The sequence below is a fragment of the Glandiceps talaboti genome, chromosome 1 (genome assembly GCF_964340395.1).
Source record: "Glandiceps talaboti chromosome 1, keGlaTala1.1, whole genome shotgun sequence".
NCBI classification, from domain to species: Eukaryota; Metazoa; Hemichordata; class Enteropneusta; family Spengelidae; genus Glandiceps; species Glandiceps talaboti.
In genome coordinates, this window is record NC_135549.1 from 35,604,540 (window position 1) to 35,623,686 (window position 19,147).

The window sequence follows — 19,147 nt, forward strand, 5'->3', positions numbered from 1 at the left end:
CGGATGTTCCATCCTCGATAGCGTTGTTCGGCTGTGTGTCGTATTTTATCAGAAGAACATCCGAGGGCTAGCTGATAGACTAACTTTGCACTCCATAATGGGCTCGGCTGTCGCCTCGGCCATTATGTCGTTCAAAGTTTGCTTTCGTCCATTATGGGCTGGGAGGGCGTACATTATTGCTTACATAAGAAGGCAGTCAGTTTACATCTGATAGAGATTGTTCTTGAGAGGAATCTGGTGTATTTCATGCACTGACAATTTTCCATTTTGCAAAGGTACAGGCATCAAAGGAACTCTGTAGCTTTTAATGTGGGAAACTTTTATGTAACCTCTGGTACCATTAAACTTAGTCCAGTATCCCAACATTAATAAACCCTTATGACAATCTTTATCTATTTTGTTTGTAAGCTGTAGTGCACAATTTATGTATTGGGCTCATCCTCAATCTTCAAGGATTGCTTCCCTGGCTACAATGACATGAAATGAACTGGCTACATGTTTGTGCCTAGTTTGGTACTGTTACAGTGGGACTCAACTGTGGTTTATGTTGAATGCTGTACTTTAAACTGGCTACATGTTTGTGTCTAGTTCGGTACTGTTACAGTGGGACTCAACCGTGGTTTATGTTGAATGCTGTACTTTAAACTGGCTACATGTTTGTGTCTAGTTTGGTACTGTTACAGTGGGACTCAACTGTGGTTTATGTTGAATGCTGTACTTTAAACACTTAAATGACTACGGATGTCAAGGAAACAATAAACTGTACAACCAAGATAAGATTTATGGAAAATATGGTTAAAGAAGATGTATAAAATACAGAATACAAGTCAACCTAATATGTTTTCTTTTGCCTGTTTTTCACAGAGGTGATATTGTCATCACAAAATCTCCAACTAATCCCAGAGAATATGTGTGTAAGAGAGTGATAGCTATGGAAGGGGAAGAAGTCTGTGCCAATCCATCCTCAGTCTTTAGGAATTATGAACTTGTAAGTTGTCTTTGCAAGAAGTTTTTATTCATTCATTAGATTGTTAAAAATAGTGCCAATGGCATTGTAGTACAACTGTATTTTGCTGTAGCTATGCGTGTGGTCTTGTTGCTAGCCATATTTGCCTTTGAATATTTACATGCTTGCCTATTACAGGGTTTGTACGCTCAGGGTTCGTACATCTATATCAACGTAAAACAACGAAACACTATAAATGTGAACACAGAAAAGCAAGTACAAAGTTTTCAAGAGGATAGTTATCCGACAAAACTTTCTGGTACGACGAATTTGTGATCTACCTTCGCTAAGATTCAGAAAGGTCATAGAATGTACTGTGACCACCTGCGACACATGATACATCTGAATAAGGGGAACATTCTAAAGGGGAATGTAGCATTCGATACTGATGTAATGGAAAATCTGACTTCCGTATTTTTTCTAAAAGAAGCTAAATATAATAATTATAATAATAGTAGTACATAATAATAATAAAAATTATAATAATCGGGTTTATTCGAATATTAACCACCCTACCTGGGGTAGTTTTGTATGCTGAGTTCAAAAAAGGGGGTCATTTTATGAACATCTGTTGCCATGGTAACCAAAATCACCATAATATGTTAATCATTTTTCCAAAATTTGACATAAAACATTGAAAAAAAAGATAATACAGTGAAAAAATGTCCTTGTATTGAGACATGTATGAGTTAGTGCTACCTGGTGTAACATAAACTGTATAAAATTTGATGCCTGTTTCCATGGAAACATAAGGTAGACGTGAAAATTATGTTTTCATTACATACACATACATCTCACAGATAACATTATAAATCTGATAAATATCTTTTTATTTGCACATTGACCCCGTTGCCAAGGGTAGTTTGTCATGCTGAATTCAAAAAAAGTGGTCATTTAATGAACATCAGTTGCAATGGTAACCAAAATAACCATATTATGTGATTTTTTTTGAAAAATTAGACATAAAACACTTTAAAAATTTCAAATTTAGGAAAAAACATCATTGCTGTTTGAATGTATGGGTTGGTGATATATGTTGTAACAAGGTTTCATGAGTTGTGAAATTATCTGTATCAAACCTATGCAATTCTAAAACTCTAAAATCACCAGAATAAATTGTAAATACCTAAATACCAGCAGTCCTTGACAATTCCATTTACGCAGCTTGGTTCAGTCTTTTATTACAAAATCTTCAAAGTAAGTGTACACACACATTTGAGTAAAAGTTGACATGACTGGTAGCCCATATGCATACATTCCTAAATTAATGGTGTTTGTGTATATATGTAACTATATGATCAGGGATGATGTATTGAATTCGATGATTGATTGAATAACTTGAGAGGTCACGTTAACACGTTATTTTTGTGTGTATTTCACGCCGTATTTGACATTGGGGACGCAATTTTTTGCATGTATGTGTCTCTGGGGACGTGTCATAAAGAGGGGCCGTATATAGAATATTGTTGCATATAAATGTTTTGTTGTGACATTTTGGAAGTACAACCTCTGTATACGAAGAATGACGTGTACAGTGTACATGTATTTCATGTACATTTGATATACATGTAGTGTGGATGTAAATTTGGAAAAGACGCACTGATTTTGACGCCAATTTTGGCGAGAACACGTCCCACAGGACTGCGACCTCAGAGGCCCCCGGCCCGGGAAGGTGTCGGAGTCAGGCTGTCACAGTTTCATTCAAAACTTAGTAGCCCAATTGGGCTACCACTCACATAATTTGGTAGCCCAGAGACAAACATTGGTAGTCTGTGGACGCGGGACTACCGCGAATTTCGAGCCCTGCACAATGTGCATATGTGTACGTACATATTTCAGGGTCCCAGTGACACATGCCAAATTCAAACGATAAGGACACAATATAGTTGGGATCGATCACAGTATCACTACATCGATTGTTACAGGAATATCAATATTATTATCCAGAATTTCTCAGTCGTGAAGCTTGCTGACAAGTGCAGTGTTATAAAGATGGCGACTGTTATATTTTGCTCGTGCAAGTTGACTGACGTCACTAGAATGTATTACAATGTAGCTATAGTTATCACGAGAATCACGCATGTCATGTGCACTGCATTTATGTGTGTATGCAACGGTACACGTGTGCCATACACATATGATATACACAAGCAAAATAGGCAGTGAAAGCAACCAGGTCACTACTTTATTGTTTACATGACTTTGCCAAATGACTAGGAATAATCAGTAATTTACAAGTTGCTAAAATTTACACGAAGTTGACTTAAAAACAGAAAAGGGCATTGCAAATAATTTGTAATGCATGCGTAGTCCGGATTGTTTGTCTTGCCATTGTTGTGTCTACCTGGAAAATTACATACATCTAGCTAGCCACTTCGCTGTAACACTGTGAGTATTAATCTTAGTATATTGTACTGTGACGACACATGATACATCTAGATCAAAGGGGGACCTAGCGTTCGTTCGATACTGACGTGACCATTGAAAACCAGACTGCCGTATTTTTCTCAAAAGAAACAAATCAAAGAGATGCAGCAACTTTGAAAACCATACATTTTGGAGTACATTCATGTACACATAAAAAAGGATATTTCCGAGACAACCCATCCATGATCAGTGAACTCGCCCACGTTATTACATTGCCTCATGTGTTGTCTTCTCGTGAAGCCCTTTCTCATCCGATTTCTGTAAGTTCGCGAGTACGAAAATATCAGATCACTTTCGATTAGAATACAATAATCAGGAATTAGAATGTTCCATTTGGTTCATTTCAGTGACATGTTATATTTAGAAAGTAGTGTGCTGTAGGTAGAAGACACGAGACAGGGTTTGTCTACGTGTAAATATGGCTCTAAATTTATATGCTACGACAAGGTTCGACCAGGGACGTATAAACTTCATCCTTCTATTTTTTTATTGTCATTATAAACCCTTTCACTTTTCTATTTTCCTGACATGCAATTTTGAAATTACTTTTATTATATTTAGGGTGGCCATTTTTATTTTTCTGTTTCTCATCTCCCGACCGACCCTAATTTGCAGCTCCGACATCAGAAAAAATCCTGTTTTTATTTCCGACCGGCTCCTGAGTTCAACACAGCAAGATTGTAAAGTTTGAACGAACATCAAACGTTGCACATGGCGTCTTAGACCAGTGTTCCATTGTAAGACAGATTATCTAAAATTGGAGAGTGGCTTCCATGGAAACATAAAATATGCTTACATTACAAATGCCATGTTTTAGTAAAGAAATACATCTGACATACACCTAGTACAAACGTACCCCATCTTGACATATTCTTGTCCTTTTGAGTTGTGCTGACATTACAACCATGTACGTTAACAAAGTCATCAGCTCTACATACCTTTTGCTATGAACAAAGTTCAACTTTCCTTTCTTGGCAGTGTAAATCATATATACATATATATATGCACACGTAGTACATAAACTTCAGTTGAATATATGACATGATCATGATGGATAAGGGACGACATCGAAATCAAAAGCATCGTAATTACGCGTCGTAACGAGTAAAGACTAGTAGCTACTCTGACCGATAGGTCGCTTGTAGTTTAATACCCGTCAGCAAATACATGTAATGCTATCAACAGGTCATATGTGTTCCACGGACACTCACCACAGTCAGTACAGTACTACTGCGCTCATATCAGAAATTATTTTATGACAACTAAACTTCGCTCAGCTCATGTTCAACTTTTTCAAATGCACACCAATCTGTCTGAAAAATCCAAAGGGGAGTTGTGAAAATCTGAGTCATCGCTACCGCTACCATAGCTGTCAATCAAATATTAGTGCCTAAATGCTTCGGGGAATACTGGACAATTGAGATCTTCGCTGGGCCGCAGTGCTAGTGCCAATTTAGTCATAAATAAAATAATATTGTCATACTTTTATTCATAACATGGCAAGTACCAAGCTCCCAATTGTTACGACTTGAAGCTTGAATGGGAAATGTTGAACAATTAGTTATGGGTGTAAAACGTCAACCTTTACACCTCCTACGTATACACACCAACCATAAGTGATATTCCTCTAAAGTTCTCCCAACATTTTTCATTATTATGTACTATTTAAACCCCTCCACTTGTAATAATAATAATTATAAAATAAGTATATAATAATAATTGTAATAATCGGGTTTATTCTAATATTAACCACCCTACCTGGGGTAGTTTTGTATGCTGAGTTCAAAAAAGGGGTCATTTTATGAACATATGTTGCCATGGTAACCAAAATCACCATAATATGTTAATCATTTTTCCAAAATTTGACATAAAATATTGAAAAAAAAAGATAATACAGTGAAAAAATGTCCTTGTATTAGACATGTATGAGTTAGTGCTACCTGGTGTAACATAAATTGTATAAAATTGGATGGCTGTTTCCATGGAAACATAAGGTAGACGTGAAAATTATGTTTTCATTACATACACATACATCTCACAAATAACGTTATAAATCTGATAAATATCTTTTTATTTGCACATTGACCCTACTACCAAGGGTAGTTTGTCATGCTGAATTCAAAAAAAGTTGTCATTTAATGAACATCAGTTGCCATGGTAACCAAAATAACCATATTATGTGATTTTTTGAAAAATTAGACATAAAACACTTTAAAAATTTCAAATTTAGGGAAAAAACATCATTGCTGTTGGAATGTATGGGTTGGTGATATCTGTTGTAACAAGGTTTCATGATTTTTGAAATTATCTGTATTAAACCTATGCAATTCTAAAAGTAAAACTCTAAAAATCACCAAAATAAATTGTAAATACCTAAATACCAGCAGTCCTTGGGAATTCGATCTACACAACTTGGTTCAGTCTTTCATCACAAAATTTCCAAATGTGTACACATACATTTGAGTACAAGTTGACATATGCGACTCGATACTGTATATCGTTTGTTTATGGATAGAAATTCAAAATCCGACAGTTTCAAAGATCGTCTGCTGCTCCAGCTGACACTGTAGTGTAGTATTGTGACAACTCGATGTGTTTACATGCGTATGTACGTATATCTGGGTCCCAAATTCAGACGATAACAGACACCGATATCATTCATGTCATCAGAGACAAGTGACATCACGGTAGCATTCATTGTTACAGGAATACTTATAAATTATCCAGAAATTCTCAATAAGGCTTGCGAAGTGTCGAGTGTGAGAAATGGCGTCTGTCGCGAGGTGAATGACGTCACTAGAATTGAATACAATGTAGCAATGTGCGTTACATCGTCGTATGTGTGGATGCGGTACCGCGGTACACACATCACATACAATATTACAAGTGAGATAGACAACGATAGAAACAAACTCACCAGCTTACAAATGTATTGTTTACATGACTTTGCCGACGATGAGGAATAGTCATCATTAATTTACATTAAACTTAGTTGCTAAAATTATGGATGAGTTAAAACAGCAAGGGACATTGCAAATATTTTTTTCGACATTTCATAGGCGAATGTTATGCAGTGTTTTTTCGGAGTGTCTGCTGATCGACGTATGTTACCAGCACATTGTGCTGGTGACAGGTGTGGGATATTTATGACATCAATTTGAGGAGTATTTCTATGAATAATAAGCACTGGTCACCTTTGATAAACGGTTGTCTAATTCACACTGATTCCACTGAACTTTAACGATGTCTATATCGCGAGCAAACGTGAAATTTTCATAAGGACGTCGAAGGAAACGAGGTCAGTGTGACATCTCAAGCATGATCAACAATGTTTACATGAGTGAGTACAAGTAAATGTTGTCTAAACTTTAGTGGAAGAGAAATTCTGTTGATCAGACACAGACTATTTTCAAATTCTTACAACACATTGACGATAAGAAGCAAATGTGACACTGACAGACTAGTAGTCCGTCCGTACACCATACAGGAGGCACAAACATACCACATGTGCATCTGGTTGACTGGGATTGATTGTGATCACGTAATATTTAGTACTAACTTTATGCTGTTGCTTCCAAATATTATTGAACTGCAATCTTTCTAAACAAGTCATGGAAATTGCCAGAAACCTGATTATTTTATGACTGAATATGTTACGGTCATAAATTCCCTTACTTTCAGTTAAATTTTCTGATGGGAAGCAATACATTTAGTGTGAAATCTGATGAGCGACATTGATGGGTACAGTGACATAATTCGTAAACAAATCTAACGTTGGTAACTCTTATTTTTGTAAATGGTCCTTAAATATCAAGTACACCTGTCTTCATAGCAAACAGACATCTGAGGCCAAAATTTGCCACGAATGGATACATCATTTGACTCCACAATAAAATAAGCACGGCAATAGCTCAAAAACCTGGCCCAAATTTTATAACACTCGCACAGGTAAGAGCACCTGCAGGGGGTCGGAAAAAATCGATTACCTTTTCAGTAAACTTTGCAACACTGTATAATCAAAATTTTGTACCTGTCAATGTACTGCTGCATAGTAGAAATACTACTACAAAACACTTCATTGAATATTTGTAACAGTATGTTGTGAAAGTCTACGATGATTTGAAAACAGCAGTGATTTCGGAATAATATTACAAATATTGTGAGGCGCATTGCAAATATTGTTTTCAGGGAATGTCATCAGCAACTTTATAAATCATTACAGAACAATGTATTTGTCTATAACCTTGCTCGGTCGTGATGCCAACTGTTCAGACAAATATGGGGGGGGGGGGGTGAAGGGGCGCCCTCAAACGTCAATCAGCATAGCAAATATGAGCCGGCATAGCAAATATATGCTCAAACGGATACATTTTATTGACAATAGGACCAAAAGGCACCATTCCTCTAAATTGTCTCTCACACAATGCTTTATTATTATATACTATTTAAACCCCTTCACTTGTAATAATAATGATAATAATAATAATATGTTGGGTTCTTATATAGCACTTTCCCATGCCATACTCAAAGCACTTTACAATTATTACCCCTGGCTCGGATCAGAACTGCACAACGGCCATTTTTATTTTTTTTAGTCTTCCTCAACTCCCCGGGGAGCATACAATTCATTGCAGCCATAGCGACTTTGAAAACCACAGCTCTTTGAGTACTTGTATATGTAAATCTGGACCTTTCCAAGACTTCGGTTTGGAGTACATTGCAAAGTATATTTATTTTACCAAAATATCCTGCCATTTGGTTGTTACTAAGGGCATGGTCATGGTTGCTACGGCCAATTGTGTCAAAATGTTTTGAAGAAAATCTGTAGAATAACACTGACCAAATACTTTTTGTGATAAAAGGTTCTGACCAAAATTCACATTTTTACACCTATCATATCTCTGATTAGAGCATTATATGCTTAATATTTCTTCATCTACCCCAGATGCATCCTCATTAAATTTCAGCCTAATCTGCTGTGTGGTTTTGGAATTAAAGATTTTTGACCAAAAGACACATGTTTAGCCCAAATTTGCATATTACTGATGGAATCATCATGTCATGAACAAATCTTAATTTACAAATTCCTAAGAAAATTCCCACCAAATTTCAGACTGATCTGCCCAATAGTTTTGGAGGTTAAGTTTCTTGACCAAAAACCACATTCTTTGACCTGAATCACACATATGTGATTTGAATAATTTCCCAACTATACACCCAAGGTTATAATATACCCACCAAATATTAGTCTAGCAGTTTTGACTTTAAGGTTGTTGCACAGGCTATTTTTCATCCCCATTCTTTACTTAGTAAAAATGTCATAACTTTGTTAAAAATGAAGGTATTGACTCCATATGTTCACAGTTTGTTCTTTATATATTCAACATATCAGCAAAAACATTAAAATATTGTTTGTTTATGTTATGATGAAATTTGATACGTGTGTATATTAATATGTCATATTTTTCATATTTTTCAATTTTTATAAGGCAATTGTTGTTGTTTTTTCGTTTTTTTTTCACCGCTGTCATCATAAATACAAATGTCAAATTCGTATGGTACAACTTTGCTGAAATTTAATTCCATTTGGTTGCTATTATCTGTCAAAATTGAAATTTTTGTAAGCATGTATCCCATTTACACTGAAGCAGTGTTCCCTGGCCGTTCAACTGTTGGGAAAATTCCAACCATACGTTTGTTGTCCTTGACCTAATTTATCCGATAATGGAAACCCGGATTCCCTAGCTTGTATAATAAGCAAATTAAATGATTAAGAAAATGAGCTCAAAACAGTGAAAAACAGAAGAAATGCTGTTTTTTCAGCATTTCACGAACCCTCCGCGCCGTATGTAGGAGCGCTAGTTGAAAGCATAGCTGTGAATTAGTTTCTTTGGACCCTCTAGTATGTATGGTAATCGTCATATGGTTCATATCCACCTTTAGACTACTGTAGAGACGCTCTATACAAGTAATACGTGTCGTACCGTAAAGCTTACTTATTATTACAAAGCTAGGGAGACAACAACAAACCATGCGTTGCGCAACGCTCTAGCTAGCTATGCTCTGTGTGAAGCCTCGGTTGCTCAGCTGATCAGCCATCGCCGCATATCGCCTGAAATACGGCTAATTTGAAGATGCCGAAACCAAAAATAGGAAAAAGAAAGGCCAAGCTTCGTTACAATGCCTTGTCAGACGCTGGTATAAAGGCCAGGGAAGAGTACATGGAGTCGCAAGACAGAGTTACGGCGACTAGGTTAGATTGAGGCCTCGTGGTTAGACATTGCCCAGTAACCCACACAGCGCAGCCAGCCGACTAGGCGTCTACGGTCTCCGGTCTACAAGTGTGGGGACTGCGACGCTGACAGACGGCTTATACAAGAAATAGAAGCAACAGCGGGTACACAACCATTCAACGAAGATACCCCTACATACTACAGAGAGAACGCAACTTTCATTTGACTAGACCTGTCATTCTAATATTCAATCGTCCTGCAATGTGTCAACAGTTGCGGCAGTAGTGTCGAATTTTCTCGTGGATCGTCCACAAAATGAAAGCGTGTATGGCAAGTCAGAAATTGTACTTCTGTGAATGTTTCAATGTATGGAAATATTTATGTCTACAGTAGATTTTCCGTACAGACTCATGTCATGTATCAGTTATTATTAGATGTCCACATTATTTTTTTGTAAAACCAACACTAGAAGAAGCCATATCCAGAATAATTATGTACAATAATAAATTTCAGTAAATTTTATAATAACACTCTTGGTCTTCTCCCAGTCATTGAGCAAGCAAGCAAGCAAGCGAATGAGATCACGAGTAAGTTTACTGTAGTGTTGAAAAAGTATGCTGCACCAATAATGTATGGAATTCAAAATGAAATAACAAACATGACATTTCTACTGCAACAGAGTAGAAAGCAACATGGGATGGGATCCAATGATATTTTATCAACTCAATTGTCTGGTTGTATTATACATGATCTATGATTTATTAACAAAAGTCAAAACTATCTTATAAATACACAAAACAATATTTTATTTATGAAATGATAAGTCCCTGTGAAAACATAGTAATTCAGATAAGTTGGGAATCGTTTACTCGTGTATCGGGCAGCATCAGTATCTAGCTAGCTACTCAATGCACTGTCCGCACCCGTCGACCTTTTGTACCTCTTCTTGTCTTAGCCTGTCTATTTCATTTCGGATTGATCCTGTCAAAAAAAGAAAAGAATAATGTTTAGGCCACTTTCTCATCCATGCATGAAATCAATAAGTTACTCAGCATAGGTGAAGTGCACTATCAGGGAAAATTGCACCGACTATCTACGTAGTACTAGTACTTGGCGACAATACGTGACGTCAATGACGGTGATACACATGTACGCATGGATAGCATAGAAACGCATCTAAATCAAAGGTTGAACGTTATATTTATTTACTCACCCTCCGTCTGAGATTTTGAGGTGAAATTGGCAGCAGGCGTCTGAATACTAGTTCATGCTGACGGCATATGAGCCTTCTACAAAATGCCGCCATTGCGTGATGTGGGCCTTGGATACAGAGAGTCATCGTTGAGGGCGCATCAGACTCCCCAGCAAAATACAAACATGTCAATTCCAGTCACAGTTTGAGGTCGATTTACCTGTACATTTCCTGTTTGCTCCTTGCTAATTCTTATTCAAATGTGTATAAATACATTTATTGAATTGAATTTACATATTTTTATTGAGAATTTTAACTGACGTCCTAGCCTGTGCAACTCCCTTAAGTTGTTTACACACATACACACACACACAGACAGACCGACAGACAGACACTTTGCCATGCCTATACCACTACTAAACCTTGTCAGTTCAACTGTGTTAAAAAGAAGATGAAAACTGGGAAGGGTAGGCAAGTGAATAAAAATTTCGAAAATGTATGCAAACATGTCTACCATGCCCATAGCATAGCAACAGTCAAATACAGTTGTGCTACAATGCACGGCATTACCCAAAATGCAGTATGATTCATATGTGTGGAGATCGAAGGCACCGACATACTTTGTTGTTGGTTCTACACATGCATTACATTGTATATGTCACTTTTGAAGAAAATGTCTGACAGCTATCATCCCTGCTGTCCCAAAGTAATCATTTTTTTAAAAAGAAATAAAATTTATTCACAGACAAAAATGTATTTGTCTCTTTCTTTTTGCTCAGAAGTCAGAGTTTAGTACACATCATTTACCGAGTTGTTGGTGCGTATAGTAGCGTAGGTCTAAGTTTATCTGCTCTGCATAGAGTCCAGGAATGCATCGTTTACTTATCGTGGTTTGCAACCCTGCTGTACCCTAATCACAATTTAGACTATTAAAATTAAATGCAGGGATAAATGATGGACACACAGATGTTTATATAAGTGCCAACATGTTCTTTTATTTTCCGATGAGACTATTTGTACAGTGGAATGTTATACACAGGTATGTCACAAAAAGAGGTGACCTAAGAGACCTCAATGACCTCAAAGACACCAAAAGACCTGCATATATAAACAAAGTGAAATACAATGAGGTGTTAATTGAAACTTAGCAGTACGTTGCTATGGTCTGGCTTGTCCTAAGTTAAACTCAATGGTTATAAATGATCTCTCACTAGACAGACGTACACTGGGTGTGTCATGATAGCAACAGTGTGAACGAAGAGTTTAGCAGCTGTTCTCTCATCTTGAACTGTCACAGTAACATAATCCAGGATGTAATACGCAACTTTAAAGTGGTGATTTGAACATTATCGGCACTAGTTTTCTTCTATTCTTGTCTACTTAATAAGTACATGATTATTTATAATAAAACGGTCAAAGTTATGGAAATGAAATATTACAAAAGACTTAATTGACTTAACAAAGATTACAAGTTGTACAATAGTGTATCAACATACCCTTGGCTGAGGTATATATCTACTTTCACCCTAGATCAATGTCATCCTTCACTACACTCTTGGGTGGCAAACACTATTAGGTATCGCCTGCTGCTAGATTTAAAGGATGAAAACTAGACACGTCTTGAACGTTGTTCACTGCATTTTGTCTTGAGAAGTGTGTGACAAAGTTCTTAGTGTGCATGTCAAGGGAATGCCAGGATGCATCCTATGACATCATCATGGCCAAACAAGGTCAAGACATTGAACCTTTACCATCTATGTGGTAAACACATAGATTTGATTTAGGTACTGTTTTACCCTGTTACAAAAAGTACAAACATCTATTCATAGTTATAATTTTATTGGCCGAATTTTATTTCTCCCTGTAGATTGCTTGAAAGCTAGAGCATTAGCACATGTAATTAAAGAGGTGTTTACATTACTGTACAAAACATACGGCCTGTGTGACAATGGCGTACACATCGCTTTTTTGTAGAAAATATGAGGATTTACAACCCCAGCCATCCCACAATCGCAATTAATATAGTACAAGTACATACATTTACTCACAGTTCTACATTTTATGTCTCTCATTTTTCACTCAATATAATATCAGTACAAACAATTTACAGAGTGACAGCATTACAAACATACATGTAACTTGACTAATGTTGTGCCTAGCATGATACGCATTACGCCACCGATTGTACAAATAAAATACAGGTGAAAATTTATGACCCTGCCACATACTGTCTATTTACAATTAATAAAACTACACAAACATTTATTCACTGTTATGAATTTTTTTCTCTCTCGAAAGCCATAGTTTATTACATCACATAATTCACAGATTTTTTGACATTCAAAACATAATTATGGAGATAAATGTTTTGTATAGAACATACCTGCTGAAGATTTATGAACCTGCTGTCCCATAGTTGTCATACGTGGTGAGATGACATTTTCAAAGAATCTATATGACTACATGGAATGCCGGGGTATGTTCCAATCCCATATCTGTCAAGGAATTTACCATGTGCCTGAACACCCAGTATATCGTTTGATTTGTATTCACATGTACTACAGTTCTTCGTTCATGAATTTAAATTAAAAAAATAGAGACAGACAGCTTTAAAATGTGACAAAAATCCCCAAATATGTGAATTTTCAGGAAAATTAGTCTAAAAATGACAATTCATGCACAAATATAAATGTGCAAACATAGCTTGTTTTCACTTCAGCTTGTTAACAAAATTGTGACAAAAATCCCAAAATTTGTGAATTTTCAGGAAAATTAGTCTAAAAATGACAATAAATGCACATTGCAAGTACAAATGTGCAAACGTAGTTTGTTTTCAACTGATTGTCACATGGAGTGACTTTTCTGATAACATCAGAAATAGCTAGTTGTGTATGAGGATGGTGAACTTACCACTTTTTTGCACTAACTTTGTACAGTTTTGTGTAAATTGGTGATGTTTGTCGTCCTGGCGTACACGTTCGTCAAGATTCCACTGGGAAGGACTTCAATTCAGAATGGTTTCATTTGCATATTCAAGGAGCAAGCTGACAAACATTCTTACATCCTTATTGAATAAGCCTGTAATGAATCGTTTGAATGTCACCACCTGGCAGAGATGGAAAGAATTGAAATTGTGTAGAGTGCGGCCTACAAAAAGAGGAATACCAGCAGGTGAACGAAAAGAATATCCCATCCCTGTAAGAATCACTAGGTGGAACGTACAGAAGAAGTCACCCAATAATATCGTGAACGTGCACCTGAGAAAAATTGATTAGATCTTTGCCAAACTTTCTACTTTGCAATGAAAGATCACTGTTTAGGAAGGTTGATGAACTACAGACTGTGTGCAATATGAATAGTGTTCGGATGGCGGCCGTGACAGAAACCTGGTTTACACATGAAAACAGCGACAGTACAGTATCAATGGATAACTATCACCTCTTTCGAAGGGATCAATCTAAACAATGAGGTTGTGGCATAGCTTTATTAGCTCCGCTGTCAGCGAAAGCTGAAAGCGTAGCTTTAGGTATAGGTTGTATAGAGTATAGAGAGTAGAGTGAATCATAGGTGTCCGTCAAACTTTTATATTTTCATTATTTTCTCCAAAAGTGACAGTCAGAATTCTTAGATATTTGGTGTGCATGTTCCCTGGGGGGAGGCTATTCAGCTTTGTTCATGCCAAGTTGATCTGTGCCATTTTCAATTTTTTATGATTTTTTTTCATAAAATGTCATTTTCATCATCTCCGTGAAAACTTCTTGTTAGATTGCTTCGATATCTCTTGTGTTGATGCGCAGGGGGTAGCTTACTCGGGTTTGTGAATTTCAAGTCAGCACATCTTCATTTTTATTTTTTATGATTTTTTTTTTGTAATTTGAAAAAAAATGAATATGTTAATGAGTATTATGACCGACGCCATATTGGAAATCAGTCGACGAGACTTTAAGTAAACTGCCACTTTTCAAAAGACACTATTGACGTCAAACTAGCAATGTAATATGTGCTATAGTCATAATTCTACGCATTGGGCGCCCAAATGACAAGCGTTTGTTCGAAACAGGGTTGTAAAGTTCAAATCCAATTCTACACCCCTTCTACATAATCAGCCAGTCCGCAACTTCCTCATTTGCATACTCTATCCTGATTCGACCAGAAGCTGAAGATGACCTCATTTGACCGAGCGATTTTCCACAGCAAGTATCTTGAGTATCAACACAGGACGTTCTTGCTACTCACTAAAATCACACTTCAGACCCACTATAAAAGTGTGATGTTTTCAGATAACATGTAACTTGTGATTAATTCTATATAGTCATGCAATTTGGAATGACAGTGAACCAGAATTAAGACAACTTGCGTAAGGAAGGCATGCCAGGCATGCGGTTGAAGTTATGGCCGACAGTTCACATGTAAAGTTAAATGACATGAACGTGTCTTGCCTTTCCAAAATGCAAATATTTGGCAAGTAAAAATAATTAAAATAATTACAACTTTAATTTGGCTTCAGACTTTGCATTATGTTTTGCGTATCTTTCCCCGTTTTACATGTAAATCCGAAAAGGTTCTCTCTCATCATGTCATCAGTGATCATACCGCGCGGGGCTGCTTTGAGTGCGAGCGAAGTGAGGCATGTTGAGGTATTTTGTTGAGAATTATAAATATTGCGAAATGTCAAGTACAAGGTTTAAATACAATGGAATGATGAAAAAAATGGCAGAGTCTGCTGACAGGCGCCGGTCACAAGAAACACTGTAAATTAAAATATCAGACGATGTATGTATTAATCGTCATCTTTCTTAGTTTCCCTACGGCGACAATCCACCCGTATGCACGAGGGACTAACCCGGAAGCAAGTCGTTGTCAGCCATACATTACAGTGGTAACATCGTCCGAGAAATCGCTGCGTTCAGAGTGTCATTATTCACAGAATTGTTGTTTTCGAGTGAAAACCCGTCTTGAATTGTATAACTCTAACAAATGAAGACATGTCAAGTTATATTTTGAAACTTGTATCGCTAGTTTGAGACGATTTTCTCACGTACTACTATAGTACTATCGAGGCTTACTTGGAAGTAGTAGGACCTTACTCCAGTTCATCGGGAAGTTTAGCCAGTCCGATAATTCTTTCTGGTTTAGTTTACAACACTTTTGATCACACAGATTTTGTTTTTGTGACGAAAAGAAATAAAAAAAAAAGATCACTTCAACCATTTCGTTGTGTTTTCTTTGTGAAAGATAATCGAACATGAACGAGTGTTACCACTGTAACGTATGGCTGAGAATGACTCTCTTCCGGGTACTTGAGATTGTCGCCGTACTAAGATGGCGATTAATACATTTCTTCCCTATATATATCTACCACAACTAGTACAAGTTGAATGTTGTTGACTTTGTAAATTTGTTAGAAAATTGAAATTCAAATTGCCTCAAAATTATTTTAGATCCCTAGTTTATTTCATTCATCATTAAAATTTTCCAGGGTTACAGCTGTAAGACACTGGAATTATTTATAGCCAACCTCAAAATCCTCTTTTTTTCTTTTTCTTGTGTGCATTTCCCAGTCATTTTTTTCTGAGCTTTTGTGCAATTTTTCATAACAGTAGATTTTTGTTATAAAATGGTGACTATGGTATAAAAGTACAATACATTACCAACTTCTCTGTAAAATGTGTTTTATAGTGAGACATCATATGAAACCACTAACCACTTTATTAGTATTACATCACTAAAACAAAACTGCATAGTGAAGAGCTGAAGAACTGAACCACTTCTACATGTCACCAAAATAAAAAATTAAATTAAAAAAAAAAACAGCGGAGCTATTCTGACCGATAGGTCGCTTGTATGTTAATGAGTCTTTGAATCCTGGGCCATTAAATAATCATAATTCGTATTGATGGTGTGGAATCCATCTGGTGCACTGTACGCCCGCCATGGTTGCCCAGAGGTCTGATTGGATGCATTTACCATCCACTTGGTAATGACGAAAAACCATTAACTAGTCATATCATTAATGCTATTGACACGGTAACATCTAAATCACCCGAATCGGGTGTCATTGTCCTTGAAGATTTTAATAGGATGAACATTAAACCAATTGTGGTTATTATTGCAATTTAAATCAAGTGGTTAAGATCCCTACACAAATTGATGTTACATTAGACCTGATTCTTACTAATTTGCAACAATTATATAACTCTCCAAAATCAATCGGTCAACTGTGTTCCTCAGATCATGCAATGGTTCTCTGGCAAATGGTTTGTGCCCCACACATCCCAGCTCAATCAATCACAACCTGTTCATTTAAAGATTCCTGTAAACGTGAATTCGCCCAATGGTTAATGAATCAGGACTGGCAGAATGTCTACAGTTGTCAATCTTGTCAATCTTGCGAGGGAAAGACATCAGTTTTCCTGTCAGCTATTTCAAATGCAATCAATAAGTATTTTCACCTCAAAGTAGTGAAAGTTCACAGATCAGATAAACCCTTTATGAGCAGCCAAAGTAAACGCATAATCGAAAACCGTCAAACAGCATTGAAAAGACAAAATTTACCCTTGTATGGAGGAACAAAGTGAAATGAGTGATTCATCTTAGCAGGAAAAGAGATTACTCAAGAAAATTAGACAGTTGTAAGGTTGGAGACAGCAGACAGTGGTAGAATGAAGTCAACAGACTATGTGGTTGGAACAAATCTAGAAATGTACCAGAACTAGAAATAGGTGAAGATCGCTTGCATGGTACAGTGTCAGCTAATTCCATTAATAGTCACTTTGTTAACATCACTAATGACTACCGGGGTATGTTCCCCTCAACCTTTCTGGTTGTGTGCAGGATCTTCCTGAGGATGACGCTCTTCCTATTGTTAGCTATCAAGGTGTTGTTAGTCCCCGCTTCGTCCGGGAGGGGACTTATGGATTGGGTTCTGTCTGTCCGTGTGTCCGTGCGTCCTTCCATCCGTCCACAGCCGTTTCTTGGTGATGCCTGGACCGATTTTTTTCAAACGTGGTACAGGGGCAACATACAATGGCATACATATGCACGTCAATTTGTTTCATGATACGATCCAATATGGCCGCCTAGCAGCCATTTTGTTTGCAAATTTTCCCTGTGTAAAGCCATAACTCAGATCTAGACATGCTTGAACAGATCTCATTCAAAGTTGGTATTAGCACAGTGTTCTATGACATACATGTGCATATTCATTGTTGTCAAGATACGATCCAATATGGCCGCCTAGCAGCCATTTTGTTTGCGAATTTTCCATGTCCAAAGCCATAACTCAGACATGTTTGAACAGATCTCATTCAAAGTTGGTATTAGGACAGTGTTCTATGACATACATGTGCATATCCATTTTCATTGTGCATATCCATTTTCATCGTGATACAATCCAATATGGCTGCCTGGCAGCCATTTTGTTTGTGAATTTTCCATGTCCAAAGCCATAACTCAGACATGTGTGAACAGATCTCATTCACAGTTGGTATTAGGACAGTTTTCTATAACATACATGTGCATATCCATTTTTTATCGTGATACGATCCAATATGGCTGTCTGGCAGCCATTATGTTTGCAAATTTTCAATGTCCAAAGTCATAACTCAGACATGCTTAAATTGCTGAAATGTCTTCCTTCAAACAAAGCTTGGGACCCGACTATATTTCAAACAAACTCTTGAATGAATTCGCAGAGGAATTTGCACAACCTGTAGTTGATATTGTTAATGCGTCATTCTGAGAAGGTGTTGTACCATGACAGTTTAAAGATGCTACGGTTGTACTGCTAGCGAAAAAATGAAACCCGCCATCTCTTGACAATTTCTGCCCCATTTCCTTGACAAGTTGCATTGCCAAGGTAATGGAAAGTTTGATCGAGAAGTGGATGAAATGAGAGATTGTTGGTAAAATAGATACAAAGCAATTTGCATGTACCAAAAAGTCTTCTACACTTGCCCCTGTAGACATGGTTCAAAGCTGGATTGAACAACTCAAAAGCCATCATGGTAAAATGGTTAGAATCTGCTTTCTAGATTTTAGTAAAGCATTTGATAAGATTGACCATAACATTTTAATTGCCAAACTTATACAACTTGGCATTAATAGCAAAATTGTGAATTGGGTGGTGCATTTTTTATCTGGGTGTCGACAACAAGTTAAAATAGGAAATTTTCTATCCAGTTGAAAAGGAATTCAGGCAGGTGTCCCACAGGGAACTAAACTAGGGCCCATTCTTTTCACAGTTATGATTAATGATATTCAAGAATGTATAGAATGCTTACATTTTGT

At 36.8% G+C, this 19,147-nt stretch overlaps 1 protein-coding gene across 5 annotated transcripts in view; it reads left to right on the forward strand.

Moving 5' to 3' along the window:
- Window positions 1–19,147, forward strand: part of LOC144439222 (mitochondrial inner membrane protease subunit 1-like) — a 71,015-nt gene that overhangs the window by 34,473 nt on the left and 17,395 nt on the right. For all 5 annotated transcript variants that reach the window (XM_078128502.1, XM_078128517.1, XM_078128510.1 and 2 more), the window contains one exon: window positions 865–988. In XM_078128502.1, the coding sequence (XP_077984628.1) occupies window positions 865–988 (124 nt within the window). The remainder of the gene's footprint in view (window positions 1–864; window positions 989–19,147) is intronic.